At 41.1% G+C, this 19,280-nt stretch overlaps 1 protein-coding gene across 2 annotated transcripts in view; it reads left to right on the forward strand.

Annotated features, from left to right (window-relative positions):
- EFL1 (elongation factor like GTPase 1) overlaps window positions 1-19,280 on the forward strand; it is a 111,623-nt gene that overhangs the window by 3,574 nt on the left and 88,769 nt on the right. For both annotated transcript variants that reach the window (XM_040257469.1, XM_040257470.1), the window contains exons 4-10: window positions 624-708; window positions 5,711-5,844; window positions 7,629-7,766; window positions 9,373-9,587; window positions 15,486-15,609; window positions 17,854-17,930; window positions 18,657-18,793. In XM_040257469.1, coding sequence (XP_040113403.1) covers window positions 624-708; window positions 5,711-5,844; window positions 7,629-7,766; window positions 9,373-9,587; window positions 15,486-15,609; window positions 17,854-17,930; window positions 18,657-18,793 — 910 coding nt within the window. The remainder of the gene's footprint in view (window positions 1-623; window positions 709-5,710; window positions 5,845-7,628; window positions 7,767-9,372; window positions 9,588-15,485; window positions 15,610-17,853; window positions 17,931-18,656; window positions 18,794-19,280) is intronic.

The following is a 19,280-nucleotide window of genomic DNA, read 5'->3' on the forward strand; positions in this document are numbered from 1 at the left end:
TACTTTCCAGTTATTCTAGGAACCTCTTTACTTTCCAGTTATTCTAGAAACTTAAAATTGCTCTAAAAAGAAAGTCTATTAATTTAAAAAGAATTACTAGCAATGTAGACATTGTGTGATTATCTTGCATTACAACTGATAAACATCTAAAAACTGATCAAGGAAAAAGGAAAGGAGAAAGAAATACATGATACTAGGCAAGAAAAGGAGCAAGCCAATGGCACCCCACTCCAGTACTCTTGCCTGGAGAATCCCATGAGCAGAGGAGCCTCGTGGGCTGCAGTCCATGGGGTCGCTGAGGGTCGGACATAACTGAGCGACTTCACTTTCACTTTTCACTTTCATGCATTGGAGAAGGAAATGGCAACCCACTCCAGTGTTCTTGCCTGGAGAATCTCAGGGACGGGGGAGCCTGGTGGGCTGCCGTCTATGGGGTTGCACAGAGTCGGACACGACTGAAGCGACTTAGCAGCAGCAGGCAAGAAAAATGCTGCAGAGGTTTAAAAGGTAAAAATAGTGGGACCTAATGAACAGCTTCATGGCAATAATAAGCCTAAAAATTTAAATATTTAAAACAAAAGTCCACATCAGTCTGTTTTAACGTTAAGGTTGCGTTTTTACAGTTGAGGTACATGGACAGCAGAGAAGATGAACAGGTCCGAGGGATCACTATGAAATCCAGTGCCATCTCTCTGCATTATGCAGAAGGTAAGTCAGTCTGCGTTTTACAGAACAATGATTTTGTATCTTTTGTGTCTTCCTTTCTCTTTCCAGATCAGTTTCACGCCTCAGGTTTTTTTTGCTTTACCTTCCACAAACTTCATTCTGGCCTTTCCAGATGATCAATTTTCAGATCAGAGTCAGGCTGTCCAGACTTGGGTACGGATGAGGACCTCTGACTGGCTTGAGGGCAGAAGCACTGGCAGTTCACACCTGCCCCCGTCCACCCAGGTGCTTGTGGAGATATCTTCTTTGGGAAGGTCTGGAGTCACAGGACCTTGCTGGCTCAGTGTTATCGTCCCATTTCCTCGCTGGGTCCTCGTTCTGTTCTCTGGCCTGCCTGTTAGATCTAGAGTCTTATTTACTTGACTCTGCATTGCCATGGTCACTGTAGCTTGTATCTGCAGATCAGGATGCCACTCGGACAGTAATACTTTTAGGGATTTGTCTGACAGACACAGTCACACGAGCATGCGAGATATATGTTCATTGATATTCACCCAAATGTCTGTATCAGTGAAAAGAATCCCTTAGTGTCTGTCTTTGGAAAATAGTTAAGCAGACTGATACATCCATGCTGTGAAGTGCTCTGCAGCTCTTCCAACAGCTGTGTGATTATATAGAAAAGATAAAGTCAGAGACAAAAAGCAAGTTGCGGAGTAAATACTTATGAGACACAAATGTGTTTTGATGATAAGAATATATTAAGTATGTAGATGAAGGTGTCTGGAAGGCTGTATACTAAAACCTTAACCATAATTATCTGGGACTGGATTATGTGAAAACTCACAGTTTTCAAAATACTTATTTTGTACTGTTTGGAAATTTTACACAACATGTGAGTTTTGATAAGTAGAAGAAAGTAATAAAGATGTATTTCATTTCCCTGATGGACTGGCCTGTGGTTTATCCTTCACAGTGTCACATCTCTGACACTAACACCAAGGGTTGTGCTGTGTGGGGCGTGACTCTTCTCTTTAAGGTCAGTCTTTAAAATGATTTTGAACTAAACCAGTTTTGAAGCTCTTAGGTACATGAATTCCCAGTGTATTTAAAGTAATGCCTTAATTTTTTAAAAAACCACCTCTCGCATTTTAAAGAGTATGTCCTAATTCTGTGATTCAGCAAATGGCTCAGTGGTCAGTTTTTTTCCTATCTTTCCTTATTTTTATGAACTTGAAGAGTTTAGAAGTTCATTGACTGTTCTTTAAATAGTCTCAAAAGGCCTATTGTCATTTCTACTCTGTAGCCATTCTTTACGGAGAAGGCGATGGCATCCCACTCCAGTACTTTTGCCTGGAAAAATCCCATGGACGGAGGAGCCTGGTGGGCTGCTGTCTATGAGGTCGCAGAGTCGGACACGACTGAAGCGACTTCGCAGCAGCAGCAGCAGCCATTCTTTATACCTGTGAACAAATAATTGGTTTCACAGAACTTCTAAAATGAAGTTTTCATTCTGATTCATCTTTAAAAAAAATTTTTTTTTAATTTACAAATTTTATATGTGTTGTAGAAAATTTACAGTAAAACACAAGATAGAAATAAAAATTGCTCTAGTTTTACCCCCAGTTATTTTATGTTTTCACATTTAATCCTCTCGTAAGTGTGCATGTGTATGTGTGTACTTGCAAGCTGTGAGGTAGGTATCTAACTTAAATCCCCCCCAAGAGTTAACTGCTTACCCCAGCACTGGTCTCACGTGATTCTTAGAGACTGTATCATTGGTCCTTGGTGTGGTGCTGGCGTCAGCACCTCCACATGAGTGAGGCAGTGCAGGGGGGGCTGCTGTGAGCCAGAGAACAGACTCGGTCCACCCATGAAACACCCCCTCCACCTGGGTGGGGGCTAGTGCTGTTTAGCTCCAACTGACAGGTGCCCTGTGGTTTTCTGTTTTGTTTTGTCCTTTTTTTTTTTTTTTTTTTTTTCAAGAAAAGGCATCAAGATTTTTGGTAAACTCATCCAGTTTTTAAAAAATCTGGCAATTATTAAAAAATGGTGAAGTGCAGTATAGAGCAAATTGTAGTGGGCTTTCACTAATAGGCTTTCAGTTTGTACTTCAGGCATATGTGCTAGCTGACAGGCTGGTTCAGGGGGACACTCAGTATTTACCCAAGAGGCAGCCATACTGTAGCTTAGATGTGCTCCAAATGTGGAGACCAAGGATGTGGAGGCTGTCTGCAGACAGATCCACGTGTAAGTTCACCCCTCTGTAAATACCTGCAGGAAGTGAAAGTGTTAGTCGCTAAGTCGTGTCTCACTCCTTGTGACCCCATGGACTATATATAGCCTGCCAGCCCCCTCTGTTCATAGGGGATCTTCCCGACCTGGGGATCAAACCTGGGTCTCCCACATTGCAGGCAGATTCTTTACCATCTGAGCCACCAGGCGGACACCCCCATAGGGGTCTGCAGTTATGGGCGAGTAGAGGGTTTCAGCTCTGTGACCCTCTCCCCGGGGACACTGACTCGTGCCATCCAGATGCACACGAGGCCAGCACGCATCAGTAGCTACTGTTGCTTCTAGACACGTAAACAATCACTTGTGTTTCTGATCACTGTCCTTTTCCTTCGGGACCAGGCTTGGAGGATGGGGTTCCATTGTGCCTAGTTTGACTAAAGGTCAGGTTTTTTCCTCTAAAGATAATGATGCTTTACTTTGTGAAGCATTCAGATGATGCAAGATCTAAGAAGATGGGTGCACCATGGTTCGATTCTGAGCTGCATGTCTCATCTGCGTGGTTTTGTTTAACCCTCATGGCAATCCTGGGAAATGGAGGTTCTCTTCATTTTACATGTATGCAAAACGGAGTTCAGAGAGATTAAGAGGCCTTCCTAGAGACAGAGTAGTTAGCATGTGGCACTAGTCCTGTATAATGATTGCATGCTCAGACGTGTCCAACTCTGTGACCCCATGGACTGTAACTCTCCAGGCTCCTCTGTCCATGGGATTTTCCCGCTTCGGGGTCCTGGGAACCAAGTAATTATTAATATATTTCCAGCCTGTTTATTTGGACCAGGAGTCTCTCAAAAGTCTTCAGACCAGGCCGCCACTGACTCCCCTTCAGTGAAATTCTCTGCTGCCCTCCAGGGGTGCTCTGGCTCTGTAAGGGCACCTCCTGTGGCATTACCCCTGTCTCTGTTGTCTTTGGTCACTGCCCAAAATGGAGGTCACATGATCTGGCCTCTGTCATCTTGTCCCCATGTTTCTCACACCTGCCCTCAACCCCTCACTATTCCCTTCCCGCCCACCCCTTTCTCTGAAACTTTCCAAGGTGAATGTGTGTCCCTCTATCCTCAGCGTCTTTTTTCAGTTTTTCCTCCTCCCCCTGCCTGGCGGTTTTCTAGTCGCTGCTCTCTTGTCCTTTTGAGTGAGTGCTGTTTATTCTGTCATACTCTGTCCCTGGGTAAGAACATGGGATCACCCTTCTCCCTGTACCCTGGTTCTGGTTCAGAGTTTAGTTCTTCCACCATTGCTTTAAAACTCCATCTCCTTCGAGACTCTTCCCTTCTATCCAGTTATTCTCCACCCCTTCTCACCACCACAGCTTCCAGTTACAGTCCCTGGTCGCCATTCATTAGTGACTTTGGTACCTGGTTCATCATTTTCCTTTATACCCAAATCCACCAAGGTAGCTTTTCCTGTGTCTGAAAAATGACCTCTTCCAACAGCTTGCGCTTGGCTTCTCAACAGTAGTGATGTGTACGCCTCTGCTTCACTCACCCCTAGCATGGCTGCTTTCTGCATTTTAATATCACCCCTTACTGGTCCTCTGATATTTCCCATTTAAATACTCCATTCTGCACAATCTTTACTTTTCCAGCTCTCTCACCTGTATAGCAAGGGACCCACTTGACTTCAGGAAGCCCTTCAGTCTCCTGCACCCCATCGGCATCCTTCATTTCATCTCTGCCTCCTCCTATCCAGACTTGTCTTTTTCTGACAGTCTCGCTGAGGCCCTCAGTGTCTGCTGTCTTGGCCTCCTGTCCTCCCAGTAAAACTCTAACCCTTGGTAGAGCTGACTCTACACATTTCCCTCATACCCTTGGGCTGGGCTCTCGGCTGGTTGTTGGGCTGCTGGCAGACTTTGTGTGTCCTCTGTCAGACCTTGCTCATTCTCTCCCACTGGAGCTCTCTTAAACCCTCTTGTCTCTTCAAGTCCACCTCTCAGTCCCTTTCCCACAATCTCAGCAGACATTTGTCCATTCTATTTTACAGAGAAAAGAGAAATTCTCAGCTGTTTGCCGCTACCCCTCAGAGTGTAATAGAGCTAGTATCTTTGCTTTCCTGCTGTTACTATGAAAGGCTTGTGTTCCTGTGTCCTGGCGCTGTCAACTTTTAAGCATGTTCAAGCCTCTCATCTTAAATTGTGTGTATTTGTTTGTAAGACTTAGACAGAAATGTACCGCTATTACTCTTTCAGTGGCTCTGACACCAGGCCCTGTGCTTTACGGTAATGGCACATGTTAGCAGTGTGAAATTGAGCGAAACATAGTTGGTCCTTGATCTCTGACTTTCTGTCTAGGGTCATATGAACATAGAAAATTTCCAAGTACATTACAGAGGCTTAGGACATTTGCATGGGTTCCAGGCAGTGAACATCAGTCTTTTCTCACTCCCGGGTTTCTGACTCTGATTCTGAGCCAGGTGAACAGACAAGTGTTGTTTCCCCAGTTGCAAAGTCTAGAGGCACCTGTGACCTTTACAGGAAGTGACTAAGCTGATAGATAGACCTGGGTATGTTTCTGACGTGTGACTGCTTTTGTGACCTTGGGTAAATCTCTTCCCTTTTGGGAGCTTTAGCATGAAAGCTAAAATGAAATGAAGGGTTGGGCTATGAAAATGATGAATGGTTTCGAGACCCTCACAGCTTTTGTTTTATGTGACAGAGCCTTTCTTCAGTCATTTCTTAGAAGCTCTCCTGCTCTCAGTTGCCTGAGGAGAGGGTTGCGTACCTGCAGTGCCCAATACGTGTTTTCAAATCTCATTTCAGGCAATGAGGAGTACCTGATTAACCTAATAGACTCTCCAGGCCACGTGGATTTCTCCTCCGAAGTGTCCACGGCTGTTCGCATCTGTGACGGGTGCATCATCGTCGTGGACGCTGTGGAAGGGGTCTGCCCGCAGGTAGTGGATGGTTGGCTGGAAGTGTTTAGTTAGAGAAGGCAGGGGGAGAGGAGGCACTGGCCATCAGTGACGACGTGGCACTTTAGACTTCCTGTGACACCAGAAAGCTAGTTTCCATTTCACATTCCATTGTGTTCCAGCCTATGGTGGAGTTAAGTCCCCCGAGTTCTGGAGGGATATTAGAGAGAATGACTTTAAGTCCTTTGACATGTTTGTGGTATTCTCTGGGAGAGGGACTCAGTGGAAATGAGAGAGGCATGTAGGGGCCCCTGGGGGCTTTCCTCCCATGAAAGAGCCTCTCAGCCATGAGGGGTTGTTGACAGCGAAATTCTGACCTGCTTCTCCCTTACGTGGGCAAGGCTCTTCTGTTGGTTTCTCAGTCTGCAGGCCCCCTCACACACACACACACACACACACACACACACACTCTCCCTTCCTCCCCTCTCTTCCTCTTCCAGATTCTTAATCTGCACTTTCTTACCTTTCCCACCAAAGTTGAAATAGTTCTCCCTAAGGCCAGAGTGAACATACAGCTCTGATCAGCATGAAACTCACAGTGGCTTTCTAATCTCAGTTTTTAAAATAATCTTTCTTTGAAACCCTATGTTTTTTTCTTTAAAAGTGTTGTCACCTTTGTGTCCTACTTCTTATTGTACCATCGTTTGTCTTATTGATTTTTAAAAAGAAGCGTAAAAAGCTTACATTGCAGGCATACCTTGGAGATAGTTCAGGTTTGGTCCTGAGCTACTGCAGTAAAGTGAGTAGTGCAGTAAAGCAGGTCACGTGAATTTTTTTGGTTCCCCAGTGAGTATACAGGTTACGTTGATACTACACTGAAGTCTCTTAAGTATGCAACAGCATTGTCTTAAAAAAGTACGTACCTTGATTAAAACAATACTCTTACTAAAAGATACTTAACCATTTCTGACCCTTCATTGAGTTGTAATAGTAACATCAAAGATCACTGATAGCAGATCACAACAACTATATTAATTATGAAAAATGTAAAGTATCATGAGAATTACCGAAATCTGACAGAACAACAAGAAGTGAACAAATGCTATTGGAACGCCAGTAGACTTGATGCAGAGTTGCACAAACCTTCAGTTTGTTAAATAAAGCAACATCTATGATACACAGTAAAGCAGAGCACAGTGAAATGAGGTTTTCTTGTAGAAATGGAGAAAATCTGATTATTCCAGGAAGACGTGCTGTATGTATTCTGTAACTTCTCTGATTCCCTGTAAGCGCACAGGTCCTGGATCTAGAGAAGCAAAACTTTATTCTATGTAGTGTGCTGGGTGTCCTGACAAGTTAAGTTAAATTAACAGACGTGACTTCAAAGTGGCTGAATAGTGGTTAATGCTAAGAAGTGGTTTCTGATCAGGAAAGTGTGCACAGGGAGCTTCTGGGGACATACTCTGTTTTTCCACCTGTGTGTTACAGCATGAGTGGGTTTTTTTTTTTAATGATTATTCAACAAACTGTGTGTGTTCTCGTGTGTGTTTTAATTTCACAAAACTCTTACTATCTTGTACACAATTTTTATTTATCCTTCTTAAATAAATTGTCAGTTCCATAAAGGCAAGAACAATTTCCTGCCTGCAGTTCTTTGCTTCTGTGTTATATATTTTTGACTGTCTAATGAATACCTGTGTCTGACTGGCATGGTCTGAGTTCTGTATGATAGAGGAGCATGAAAATAAGCTACTTATTAATCAGGATTTTCTACTGTGCTTTAATTTAAATCATGAGCTTTACATTTCCTTTTCTGTTTTAATCAGACACAGGCAGTTCTGCGGCAAGCCTGGCTTGAAAACATCCGTCCAGTTTTAGTGATCAATAAGATAGATCGCTTGATAGTGGAACTGAAATTCACCCCACAGGAGGCCTACTCTCACCTCAAGAATATATTAGAACAGGTATTTTATCCTTTATTTCAGTACTTTAAAAACTGTGGCTCGAAGGAGAGTTGTAAGGAAGTTGCTAGGTTGAGTATGAGGCTTTGCTGCAGAGAATCCACTTAAATGTGTTGGAGTCATCACACTGCAGCAGAGGCAGCAGAGCTAGCATCATCTCAGGAGTCAACTCCGTCTCCTGGGAGCATCCTGGAGTAGAAAACTTGGACAGTAGGTCTTAATGTTCTCTTGTTTAAAGTCTTGTGGTTGGGTTTTTAAGTGAAGCCAATATTAGGAAAATCTTTGGCTTTTTTTATTACCTGTATTTGGGTGAAATTTTACCAAAGCTTTCATCCGTTTATTTATTTGGCAGACATTACCGTAACTGTGTGTTGAATAAATGAGTTCTTGAAGATTTCCTTCATGCTAAAGATTGTGAATATAAAGACAGACAGGTCAGAGTCCCTATGTTCAAAGATCTCACAGTGGGTTAGGGGAGAAAAACACTTAAAAGATGTTTGGGGAACAATGAGACAAACCCAGAATATGATTTGAGAACATAAGTGAGGCCTGCCTCACCCAGAATGGGTCAATAGGAAGGGGAGAGTAGGGAGAGTCTTACAATAGGAGTCTTGAGATGGAAGAAAGGTAATATGTGCCAGGAGAGAATTATGGCAGAGGCCTTCAAGAGAGAAGAAATAAGATATACAGAGTCATATAAAGAAAAGAAAAAACTGAGTCATATAAAGAAGTCATATAGTGCAAGTTTCATTCAAAGAATGTAAATTATTCGTTACAATTGAAGAACTAGATCAAGTACAGTAGTGATAAGAGATGGGAGTAGAAAGGAATACAGTTTAGATTCTGGTGAACCGTCTATGCCATGCGTGGAGGTTTGAAATGTCTTTTTCAAGACAGTGGGGCACCCTTGATGAGGCCACGTTGAGAATGTTTGCTACAGGAAGGAAATGATAAAGGTAGAACAGTGAGAAAGTCTGGGTCAGTGGATCCAGTTCCCTGAAGAGACAGTCAGGCATGGAACAGGTAGAATACTCCTGCCCTGCTGTGGAAGGAGGAAACCCAGCAGTGTTTGTAGAGATGGACTTATAAGTTGGATGATGGGGAGTCTGCAGGATCTTTGAACAGTAGATTTTGTTTTCTCTCTGAGGTAGGAAATAAGATTGGTCACCTAGGAATGAGAATCTTTGGAGCTTAGAGGTCAGAAGAGGGCCTGAAGAGAGGGGTGAACAGTTCAAACATCTGACATGAGAAACAGGGAGTTGACAAAAGTCATAAACTCAGATTGTGGGGCTTGGAAACCAGGAGTTCTAGTGACACCTGGCCCTCGTGCTGAAAAACACATTGAAGATACGACAGATTAGTGTTTGCATTAAAAAAAGAAATGACCTTCCAAAAGCCTTACGATTTAGTCTTACTGGGTATTGAAATAAGTGGCTGATAACATGTGAGTTGATGATTGCTGTAAACATCAGTTCCATCCTCATGGGCTTCATAGGAGTTCAGACTGTGACTTAGGAGTCTAGACTTAAGGAGGGTTAGACAGTGTGCCTCCTGTCCTGGGCGTGCCATGCATCCGAATGACCTTCTGCCGTTTTGCCATCTCTCCTAGATTAATGCACTCACAGGAACTCTTTTTACTTCTAAAGTGCTAGAAGAAAGAGCGGAGAGAGAGGCTGAATCCCAGGTGAACCCGAATTCTGAACAAGGAGAGCAGGTGTATGACTGGAGCACCGGCTTGGAGGACACGGATGACTCCCACCTGTACTTCTCACCTGACCAGGGGAATGTGGTGTTTACAAGTGCAATAGATGGGTGGGGCTTTGGGTAAGTTTTTGACTCTAATGAAATCTCTCTGTGGATTCTGTATACAACTGGTGCTTTAATTAAACTTTTTATCTTGAGGTATCATAGATTCACGTACAGTCGTAAGAAAGAATACAGGAGTGTTCTCTTCTTTCCCTAGTGTCCCTCCAAAGGTGCCATCATGCGGAACTGTAGTGCAACATCACAGCTGGGCTATTAACACTGATAAAATCCGTCACCACAGAGCACCTTTGCGTTGCACTGACATAGCAACACCTCCTTCCGCCCCACTCCCAGTTCCTGCTCAACGACTAACTGTCCTGCATTTCTATAACTTGTCACTTCAAGAATGTTATAGAACTGCACTTGAACAACGTAGAATGTTTTCTAGGTTGGATGTTTTCAGCATTGTTTTCTGGAGACTTACCTAAATTGTTGCGTGCATCACTGGTGGTTTCCTTTTCATTGTCTAGTCCTATTCCATGGTACCACAGTTTGTTTAAATATTTACCCATTGAAGGACGTCTGGGTTTTTTCTGGTTTGGGGCTACTGTGAGTAAAGCTGCTATAAGCATTCATGTGTAGGTGTTTATGTGAACGTAAGTTTTCATTTCTCTGGGATGAATGCCTGGAAGTACATTTGCTGAGTCCTATGGTTGTTATATGTTTGATTTTTAAAGAAACTATCAAATTGTTCCAGAGTAGGTGTACCATATTCCCACCAGCAATGGGTGGTGATCCATTTCTCCACATCTTAACCCTCATTTGGTATCATCACTGTTTCTCTTTTTTCTTTTTTTAGTCATTCTGCTAGATATATACTGATGTGCTGTTTTGCTTTTACTTTGCATTTTCCTAACAGCTTCTGGAGAAGGCAGTGGCAACCCACTCCAGTACTCTTGCCTGGAAAATCCCATGGACGGAGGAGACTGGTAGGCTGCAGTCCACGGGGTCGCTAAGAGTCAGACACGACTGAGCAACTTCACTTTCCCTTTTCACTTTCATGCATTGGAGAAGGAAATGGCAACCCACTCCAGCATTCTTGCCTGGAGAATCCCAGGGACAGCAGAGCCTGGTGGGCTGCTGTCTATGGGGTTTCTAAGAGTTGGACACGACTGAAGTGACTTAGCAGCAGCAGCAGCAACAGCTTCTGAGGTTGAACCTTTTCATGAGCTGATTTGTCATCTATATATCCTCTTGGGTGAAATGTCTTTTCATGTTCTTTGCCCACTTCGTTTTTGTTCAGGTAAAATTGACATATATCATTATATTGATTTCAAGTATACAACGTAATCTATCTTTGTACATATTGTGTAAATATTTGTTTATATTTGTATATAGATGATCACTACAGTAAGTCTAATTTCCATCACACTACATAGTTAGAAAATTTGTGTGTGTGTGTGATGAGGATTTTTAACTTTGACTCTTAACTTTCTGTTACACAGTGCAATGTTACTAGCTCTACTTACCATGCTATATACATTGCATCCTATGACTTATTTTATAACTGGAAGTTTGTACCTTTTGACCCCCTTCAACCATTTTGCCAACCATCTACTCCTTGCCTCTAGCAACCACCAGTCTGTTTTCTGTATCTGTAAGACGCTTGTTTTTTTGGTTTTGTGTTTAAAGCTTCTACATGTGTAAGTGACATCATGCACTATTTGCTCTTGTCTTCTTCCATCTGACATATCTCCTAATGTTCTAGAGGTCTATCCATGTTGTTGCACATGACAAGTTTGCATTCTTTTTTATGGCTGAATACTGTTCGTGTGTGTGTGCGTGCACGCACACGCACATGTGCACACCACGTCATCTTTATCCTTTCATCTGTGACTGGACACTTACGTGGTTTCCATACCTTGGCTATTGTCAGTAATGCTGCAGTGAAGATGATGTGATGATTTCTTAAACATTACCCAGCCACTGAGTGGCAGAGCTGTTGTTCAGTTTAAAGACTGCCTGGCACTGAAATTCATGCTTTCTTACCATAGTACTTTTGTGGGATCTTCACTGTGGAATATTGGGACCCTTGTTTCCTCTCATTGCCCTTCTGGATATGTACATGCTCAGGCCAAGTAGTAGTGATAGCAGTTTTGAATGTGCTAGGTAATTGATTACATTTCTAACCACAGCCATTGCTTACTCGTGGAATCAGGAAATTCAAAGGATTTTTTACCTTGGGAAAAAATGTCTTTGACTTGGATAAACAGTTGTGGGGTGTAATGAAATTTACTTTCTGCTGCTGCTGCTAAGTCACTTCAGTCGTGTCCCACTCTGTGCGACCCCATAGACGGCAGCCCAACAGGCGCCCCCATCCCTGGGATTCTCTAGGCAAGAACACTGGAGTGGGTTGCCATTTCCTTCTCCAATGCATGAAAGTGAAAAGTGAAAGTGAAGTTGCTCAGTTGTATCCGGCTCTTAGCTACCCCATGGACTGCAGCCCACCAGGCTCCTCCATCCATGGGATTTTCCAGGCAAGAGTACCAGAGTGGGGTGCCGTTGCCTTCTCCGGAAATTTACTTTAGTTGTGGGCTTAACCTTTCATACAGTCTGTGGGGATAATAGAACCAGGAATAAGGGACCAGGTGAAACCAACCTTGGTTATTTCTCATCTCCTTTTTTACAGGAAGTTACTCTTCAACGTCATTTTGACTAAACACATTTGCCTGGGGCAGCATAATAAATTATAATACTGTAATTTTTTGTGTTAATTTGTAATAAATTATAGATTCCTTGATTTACTATAAAGATCATATCAGACTTAAATACATTCAGATAATGGATTATAGTGAAAATGGAAGTTAACAGACCTGAACATTTGTAGTTTTCATATGTAGTTGATGACTTACCTTTATCAACTTTCTGGTCCTCAGTTTCTTCATTTGAAAAATAATAATGTAGGTCTAGGATAATGTCTAAGAGTTTCTTTGAGCTAAAAAGTTCAGTGATTCTTTCAGTCATATAAGAGAGTCAGACCTATTGATTTCTTAATTGGTAAGCCTTGGTTAGTGAGCCACAAGCTAGGGGGCTTGTCCTTTTCTAGTACTTATTTTCATAAATAATTGAATGTTTTATGTGAATTTTAGTCTAAATCATGAATTAGGGGGAGTTGATCATGGAAGAAGGAATGGGGAGAGATTTCAATGAATGAAATCAGGGGAACTTCAGTATCCCTCATGACTGGACGTTTTTATCTTACTTTCAGTCAATAGATCAGTTCCCCTGTATTAGACAGTGTTATCTTTGAAGATCTGCTAGTGCCTGTTCTCAGCTAGTTGACGTGTTAACTTATGGGAAAACGGTGGAGACCCTTTCCTTCCAATTTTCCTCTAAAATGTCAGTGAATAGGGAACTCCACATGTCACAAAATGTGAAAAATGAGCACATTTCAGAATTTAGAAAATGTTTCTATGAACTCTCACGTAGTGGGACAGGATTAAGAAGTATGACTGGTGGCTGTATGGCCTGAATTTGTCCTGTTAATAGTTGTTACTCCAGGAGAATCTGCTCTGAAAAAGCAGCAGCACAGTGGCTTGGGTAGGTGGCAACAACGATCTGTTAATAGTTTCTGGTTAAGGTAAACAGAGCTGAGGCCCAACCCTATTCAACAGGGACAGGAAAGAGAACACGATGAAAAGCCCTTCCTAGTAGTTCTTCATGCCACAGCATCTTAGAATCCTGCAGTTAATATTAGCCCATTGGGTACCTCGGACTCAAAAGCGTATGTGGCCCAGTAATTTCATATGTGGCCACATCCTCATTCAGGCGGATTGGCCAAAGATCGATGAGTCAGTAAAGACCTGGAAAACATGTTCTGCAGATCTTTTCTGAGAATCCTGTTTGGAGTTACTCAGTAGAGGAAATGAATTAAAATAGAACTCAAGAATGGAGAAGTCCTGCTAGAAGCTGTCATTGTCACTAATGACACATAAAGGAATAAGAGCACCAAGCAATAGTGGAGAAAGGTTTGATGTGGATAAGCAGCTTTTGTGGTAACCAGGGGATGAAAAAGAAGGTAAAGGATGAAGAACAAGATTTTCAAAGATTTATAAGTGTCTGTATGTGTAGGTATGTGTATAGAAATGACAGACTAGAAAAGGGTGGAAGACAGTGACCTATAAGCAGATGGGCAAGTGTCTTACTTTATGATTCTATAGCAGTTTTAGTGTTTGCAAAAGTGTTTATTTACCACTTTTTGAGTTAAAAATAGGACATATATCTGACATGTTGTAAAGGATAACAGAAAATATAACAGTCTAGGAAGCCCAAATCAACATTAAAAAAAAAAATTCTAGAAACATGAATAGAATGTGCCTGATCAGAACAGTAAGTGACAGTAAGTATTTGTACCCCCTGTTGAGGAGATACTGTTTTTGTATCCGACTCTTTGCGACCCCATGGACTGTAGCCCACCAGTCTCCTCTGCCTAAGAGATTCTCCAGGCAAGAATAGTGGAGTGGGTTGCCATTCCCTTCTCCAGAGGATCTTTCCAACCCAAGGATCGAACCTGTGTCTCCTGCATTGTAAGCGGATTCTTTACCATCTTAGCCACCAGGGAAGCCCCGTTATATACATGTTGTGTATACAAATTTATAATCTTATATAAAAAGTTTTATATGAAACAGTATAAGATGTAAATGTATAAACTTATTTACATATAGCATAATAATATAGTTTATATTTTAATATCACTATAAACATAAACATAAAATATATAAAAGTTGACATATAAAAGTTATAAATAATGTAATAGAAACTAAACTTTTAGAAAAAATTTTTAAGACCTCTACTAAGTTAATATCTTTGGGATCAAATGGGAAATAAAGCTTTAAATAGTGAATTACTTTGCATGGGATGGACCCTTGAGGCCGGCTCTTTCAGAACGTTGATGGCTTACAACCATGTGATACGAATTTTGCTTCCTGATTCGGTATTTTTCTCTCCTGTGACTCTCAGTGAGAGGGGGCACTGGGTTTTTATCTTCAGTAGTTTCTGTAGTGTCTCTTTTTGCTTCTAAGTTGCTGCCTGATGCTCTTCATATTTCTGGTTCCAACTGTAATTATCAACTTCCACTCCTCCAGCTTCTTATTGCTCCCACCAGGCTTTCGTCATCATAAGAGAATGTCAGCCAACTGGACTTGGTTGTAGTTAACCCCTGGATGCTTTGGAAAATACGGCAGGTGTCTTGTAAGTTGCTGGTACTTTGAGAGTTGGACTCAAAGCTTAGATTGTGTAGGAACATACTGTTCCCTGCAAAAAGTTTTTTCTGGGGGCCCCTTTATCCAGACACTGCAGATGGTGTAATATACAGCATCTGTGTTTGTCCGGTGACTGCTCCCATTTGGCTGAGGTTTGCAGTAGAGCAGGCCTGCTGCTGACTGGTTTCTCTAAGGGCTGGAGAGGGCTAAATAAGTGTATATGTATTTCCTGTTTAATCTCGGGTGCTACAGAGCCTTTTCTGGCAGGTTCTGGCTGTAGGGCTTATTTACTCCATGAGCAATAGGAACTTATAGTGAAGGGCTGAAACAGAGTTTATTGTTGGCACAGTTGCAGTGGACAGCTGGGGCCTGTTTCCTTGGCCAGTGTTCCTCTTGTTTTATGCTTGCAGAATTAAGACAGGGATTGATAGCCCGAATTCTCATTCATATGAATGTAGGGAAAGTTGGACAGGAACACCGGCGAGACTGCTTGGCTTTGAATCGCAGCTTTACTTGTTACCTGTATGATATCTCGTGCTTCATTATGCTTTTCCATGAAAGGGGGGGGGGAGATAATTAGTACCTACCTTGTAAGAGAGTTGAAATGAATTCAGAGCACGTTGAACTGTACCTGGCATAGAAACACCCAAATGCTAGCTAGACTCATACTTATTTCTGTTGTTATTAATAATGTGAACACTTGCTTTTCTTTCAGAATTGAGCACTTTGCCAAAATCTACAGTCAAAAAACTGGCATCAGAAAGGAAGTTCTTTTGAAAACATTGTGGGGAGATTATTATATAAATACGAAGGCTAAGAAGATTATGAAGGTGGATCAGGTAATGTGGTCTCTTGTCCCTGTTGATCAGTGGTCACATTCTTGCCCTGTGAATACCTGCACTGTAACATGCTTGTAATTTGCCTCAGTTTATGTGAGTCAGTTTATGGGAGATTTTCTACTGTATATATGTGGCTAAAGGTCATGTGTCTTGTGTCCAAGTATTGCTTAAATAGAGTTCTTTATCAGGATCAAAGGACTGCGTGTTGTTGTTGTTGTTTTTCCTATTTAAGAGGAGCAAAAATCCCAGATCCTGGGCTGGTGAACTTGAAGACACATATTTTGCATCATGCATTTGTGTGTCCCCTTTCTAAAGAGACGTCTGTTGTAGACATCACTGTGTGGCCTGTATTCCTAGCCTCAGCCGAGGCCTCCTCATTGAACGCCAGTCACCATGCATTGCCAGTGGGTGAGGCAGGTGCTCCCTGGAGCACTTCATTCTGTCGGTGGCGGTCTTGTAGGGCTGCTGAGTCACCTAGCCTCAAAGGAAGGATGCTTTTCTTGAAGACTTTTTTTTTTAATATAAAATTAAGGATTTTATAAATGTATTCTCATTGAAGAGCATGTATATTCCTTTTAGAAGGTATTCCTTAGTATAAAGCTACAGGAAAGAAAAAAAATTCCAGAGGCCAACACTGCTAATGGTATGGTTTTCATTTCTTTCATTCTTTCTGTTTAGATAACATATGTCCCTCGATTGAGATTATGCTGTTTATACAATGTAAACACTTTTCCTCTTGACATCCTATTGTGACCATCTTCCCTTGTCATTGAAAGTTCTTTATAAACAGTACAGTGTGTAGATTCCTTAAAAAACTAGGAACAGATCTACCATATGACCCGGCAACCCCACTCCTGGGCATATACCCTGAGAAAGCCATAAATGAAAAAGACACAGACACCCCAGTGTTCATAGCAGCACTATTTACAATAGCCAAGGCGTGGAAGCAACCTAGAATTCCATTAATAGAGGAATGGATAAAGATGTGGTACAGTGTGGTACAATGTGTATACAATGGAATTAGTCATAATAAAGAACAAATTTGAGTCCTAGTGAGGTTTATGAACCTGGAGCCTGTTAATACAGAGTGAAATAAGAAAGAGAAAAATACAGTATATTAAGGCATATATATGGAATCTAGAAAAATAGTATTGATGAACCTATTTGCAGGAAGGAATGGGGAGACAGATGTAGAGAATGGACTTGTGGACACAGGGTGGGGGAGGGGACGAACGGAGAAAGTAGCATTGACACAACATTGTAAAAATTTAAAAAATAAATAAATGAAAAATAATTTTTAAAAGGAGCCAGTGGAGTGAAGTAGCAAAGAACATAGTTTGAGAGTCTCTTTGCGTCTCAGCTCTACCGCTTTCTAGTTCTGTGACACTTGTCTGTTTCTTTCCTCTGCAAATTGAAGATAGTAATATTTATCTCATGGAGTGATTATGATAATTATATGAAATATCCAAGAAAAGTCTTAAGAGCAATTCCTGTCATGTAATAAACACCCTCTTACATCATTATCATTCATGTAATCATTCTCCTAAGATTGAACATAGTTTTTATTTCTGTTTCTCAAATATTTTGATATTTTAAGTAAAGCTGTTATAGGCATCTTGATGCATACATTTTTAGGCCTTTACGACTTTTTTTTTAACCAGTCATTCAAAGGTAATGACTTAATTTCCCAGTACCTTGCCAGTAGCTCTTGAGAAAGAGGGTTTCATTTTATATTCCATCTCTTGTACTATGAGAGTATCCATCTCAAAGTGCTTATGCTGTGATTTTGTATAGTTTGATAAGAGAAATAGTAGGGGTTTTGTTTTTTTTAATATCCTCTTCCTTGAAGTTGAACAGCGTTCATATTTTAAGAACATCCTTTAGCATGAAGTCCATGGACATTTTAGAGTGGAGTTTTAGCCTCAGCTTGGGTACCATGTGTTTTCTTGATGGCAGTGGGAGGACAGCTGCCGTGATGTGTCCACCTCCCTGCCCCGCACCCCGAGCGGTTTCTTGTGTGGTGTCCACGGTTCGGAAGGAGAAGAGTGAGTTGTAACTGACTGTGGATTATTGGCTGTTTAAAGCATTCATATAGCTACTTTCCTCCACTTTGTTGTTGAATAAGTATTTTCTAGTAGAAATGAAGCATCGATAGTAAAGCACATCAAGAATGAATACGTTAGATGTTGATGAAATATTCAGAAATTTTAAACCCATACATCCTTTTTTTTTTTTTCTTTACAGGCAAAAGGAAAGAAACCTTTATTTGTACAGTTGATCCTGGAAAATATATGGAGTTTGTATGATGCTGTCTTGAAAAAGTAAGACTGTTGTAAATTGTTTATCTCTGGGCAGTGTAATTTGCAGTTTGACGAGTTACTCTTCTGAAAGCTAGGTAGACTGGGAAAGTGAAGAAAGCCTTTACAGAGGCTTTGATTACCAAGCTTGGAAACCATTTAAAGGAGTATGTGTAACACAATTACAGGGTGACAGGAGGGACAGAACAGAAATATTTTATAGACTGCTGAGGCAAAGAGATAAAAGGATGGGAAGAACCATCAGACTTTCATTTTTACAAACTTAGTTTAAAGTAAAATAGTAAATGTAGTGGAAAAGCTGCTTGATATTGAGGATCACTCATGGGGTCCCCAATTAAGGAAAAAACCTTGCCTGATACAAGTGGAAAAGAAAGTTTGCTTTAGTAAATTTCCAAGTTGTTCCAGTGGTGGAATAATGATTTTTGCTTTTAGTATTTATTTATAAAATCGCTTTACCATTTGACATAGCGTGTTTAAGACGATTGTGGAATGGTGCTTCATGGGAGATTTTCAAGAGAAGTTCATTTGGAAGTGAAAAGTAGAGGTTGAGCAGTTTAATCCTATGGCAGGAGCCCCCCTCCAGCATTTTTGTTTTTTTATACTCAAGTAGTGCGTTAGGAATAAATGTGTCCTGTGATGTTGTGTTTCTCTTCCTCACTGCTCGTTTGTATCTTTATGTGATCTTTCTTTCTTCTCACCTCCCATCCACCCATCTCTTGTTTACTATAGGGACAAAGAGAAAACTGATAAAATCGTGACTTCTTTAGGATTAAAAATCGGAGCCCGAGAGGCACGGCATTCAGATCCTAGAGTCCAGATCAATGCTATCTGCAGTCAGTGGCTACCCATATCTCAAGCTGTTCTTTGTATCCTTTATATTAATGATTGTTAATGAAATCATAGATTTGACAGAACAAGAAAAAAGTGTGTTATTGGCCATCAGGAGGGCCTCTGAAAATAAAGCATGCCAATTCAGAGTAAGTTTTCTCTGGGGTTATTTAATATTTTACCATGAAACTGTATTAAATACTTTAGAAGTGACTATTAATATTAATTAAGATTAATATGAATTTGAATGTTCTTAAAAAACATTTTAAATTTTTGTTTCTTAATCCATAAAATCAAAACTCTTAGACTAAAATTTGCGTAGAAGTAGATACTTTAGATGTTTGTGTTAGGATCACTGGTTCATTTTAACCCATATTTTCTTTACCTTGTTGATACTTCCTCTCAAATTAGTGATTCCAAAAGGACTTGATTTTAGGCAGTTTACCTAAACTAAAGTCATTTTGTAGGTGAATTTAGACTATCTTCTTTGTTTTTTTTCCTTAAGACTTTTGTAATATGGGCCAA

This window comes from Oryx dammah, unplaced genomic scaffold, assembly GCF_014754425.2.
Source record: "Oryx dammah isolate SB20612 unplaced genomic scaffold, SCBI_Odam_1.1 HiC_scaffold_16, whole genome shotgun sequence".
Lineage (NCBI taxonomy): Eukaryota > Metazoa > Chordata > Mammalia > Artiodactyla > Bovidae > Oryx > Oryx dammah.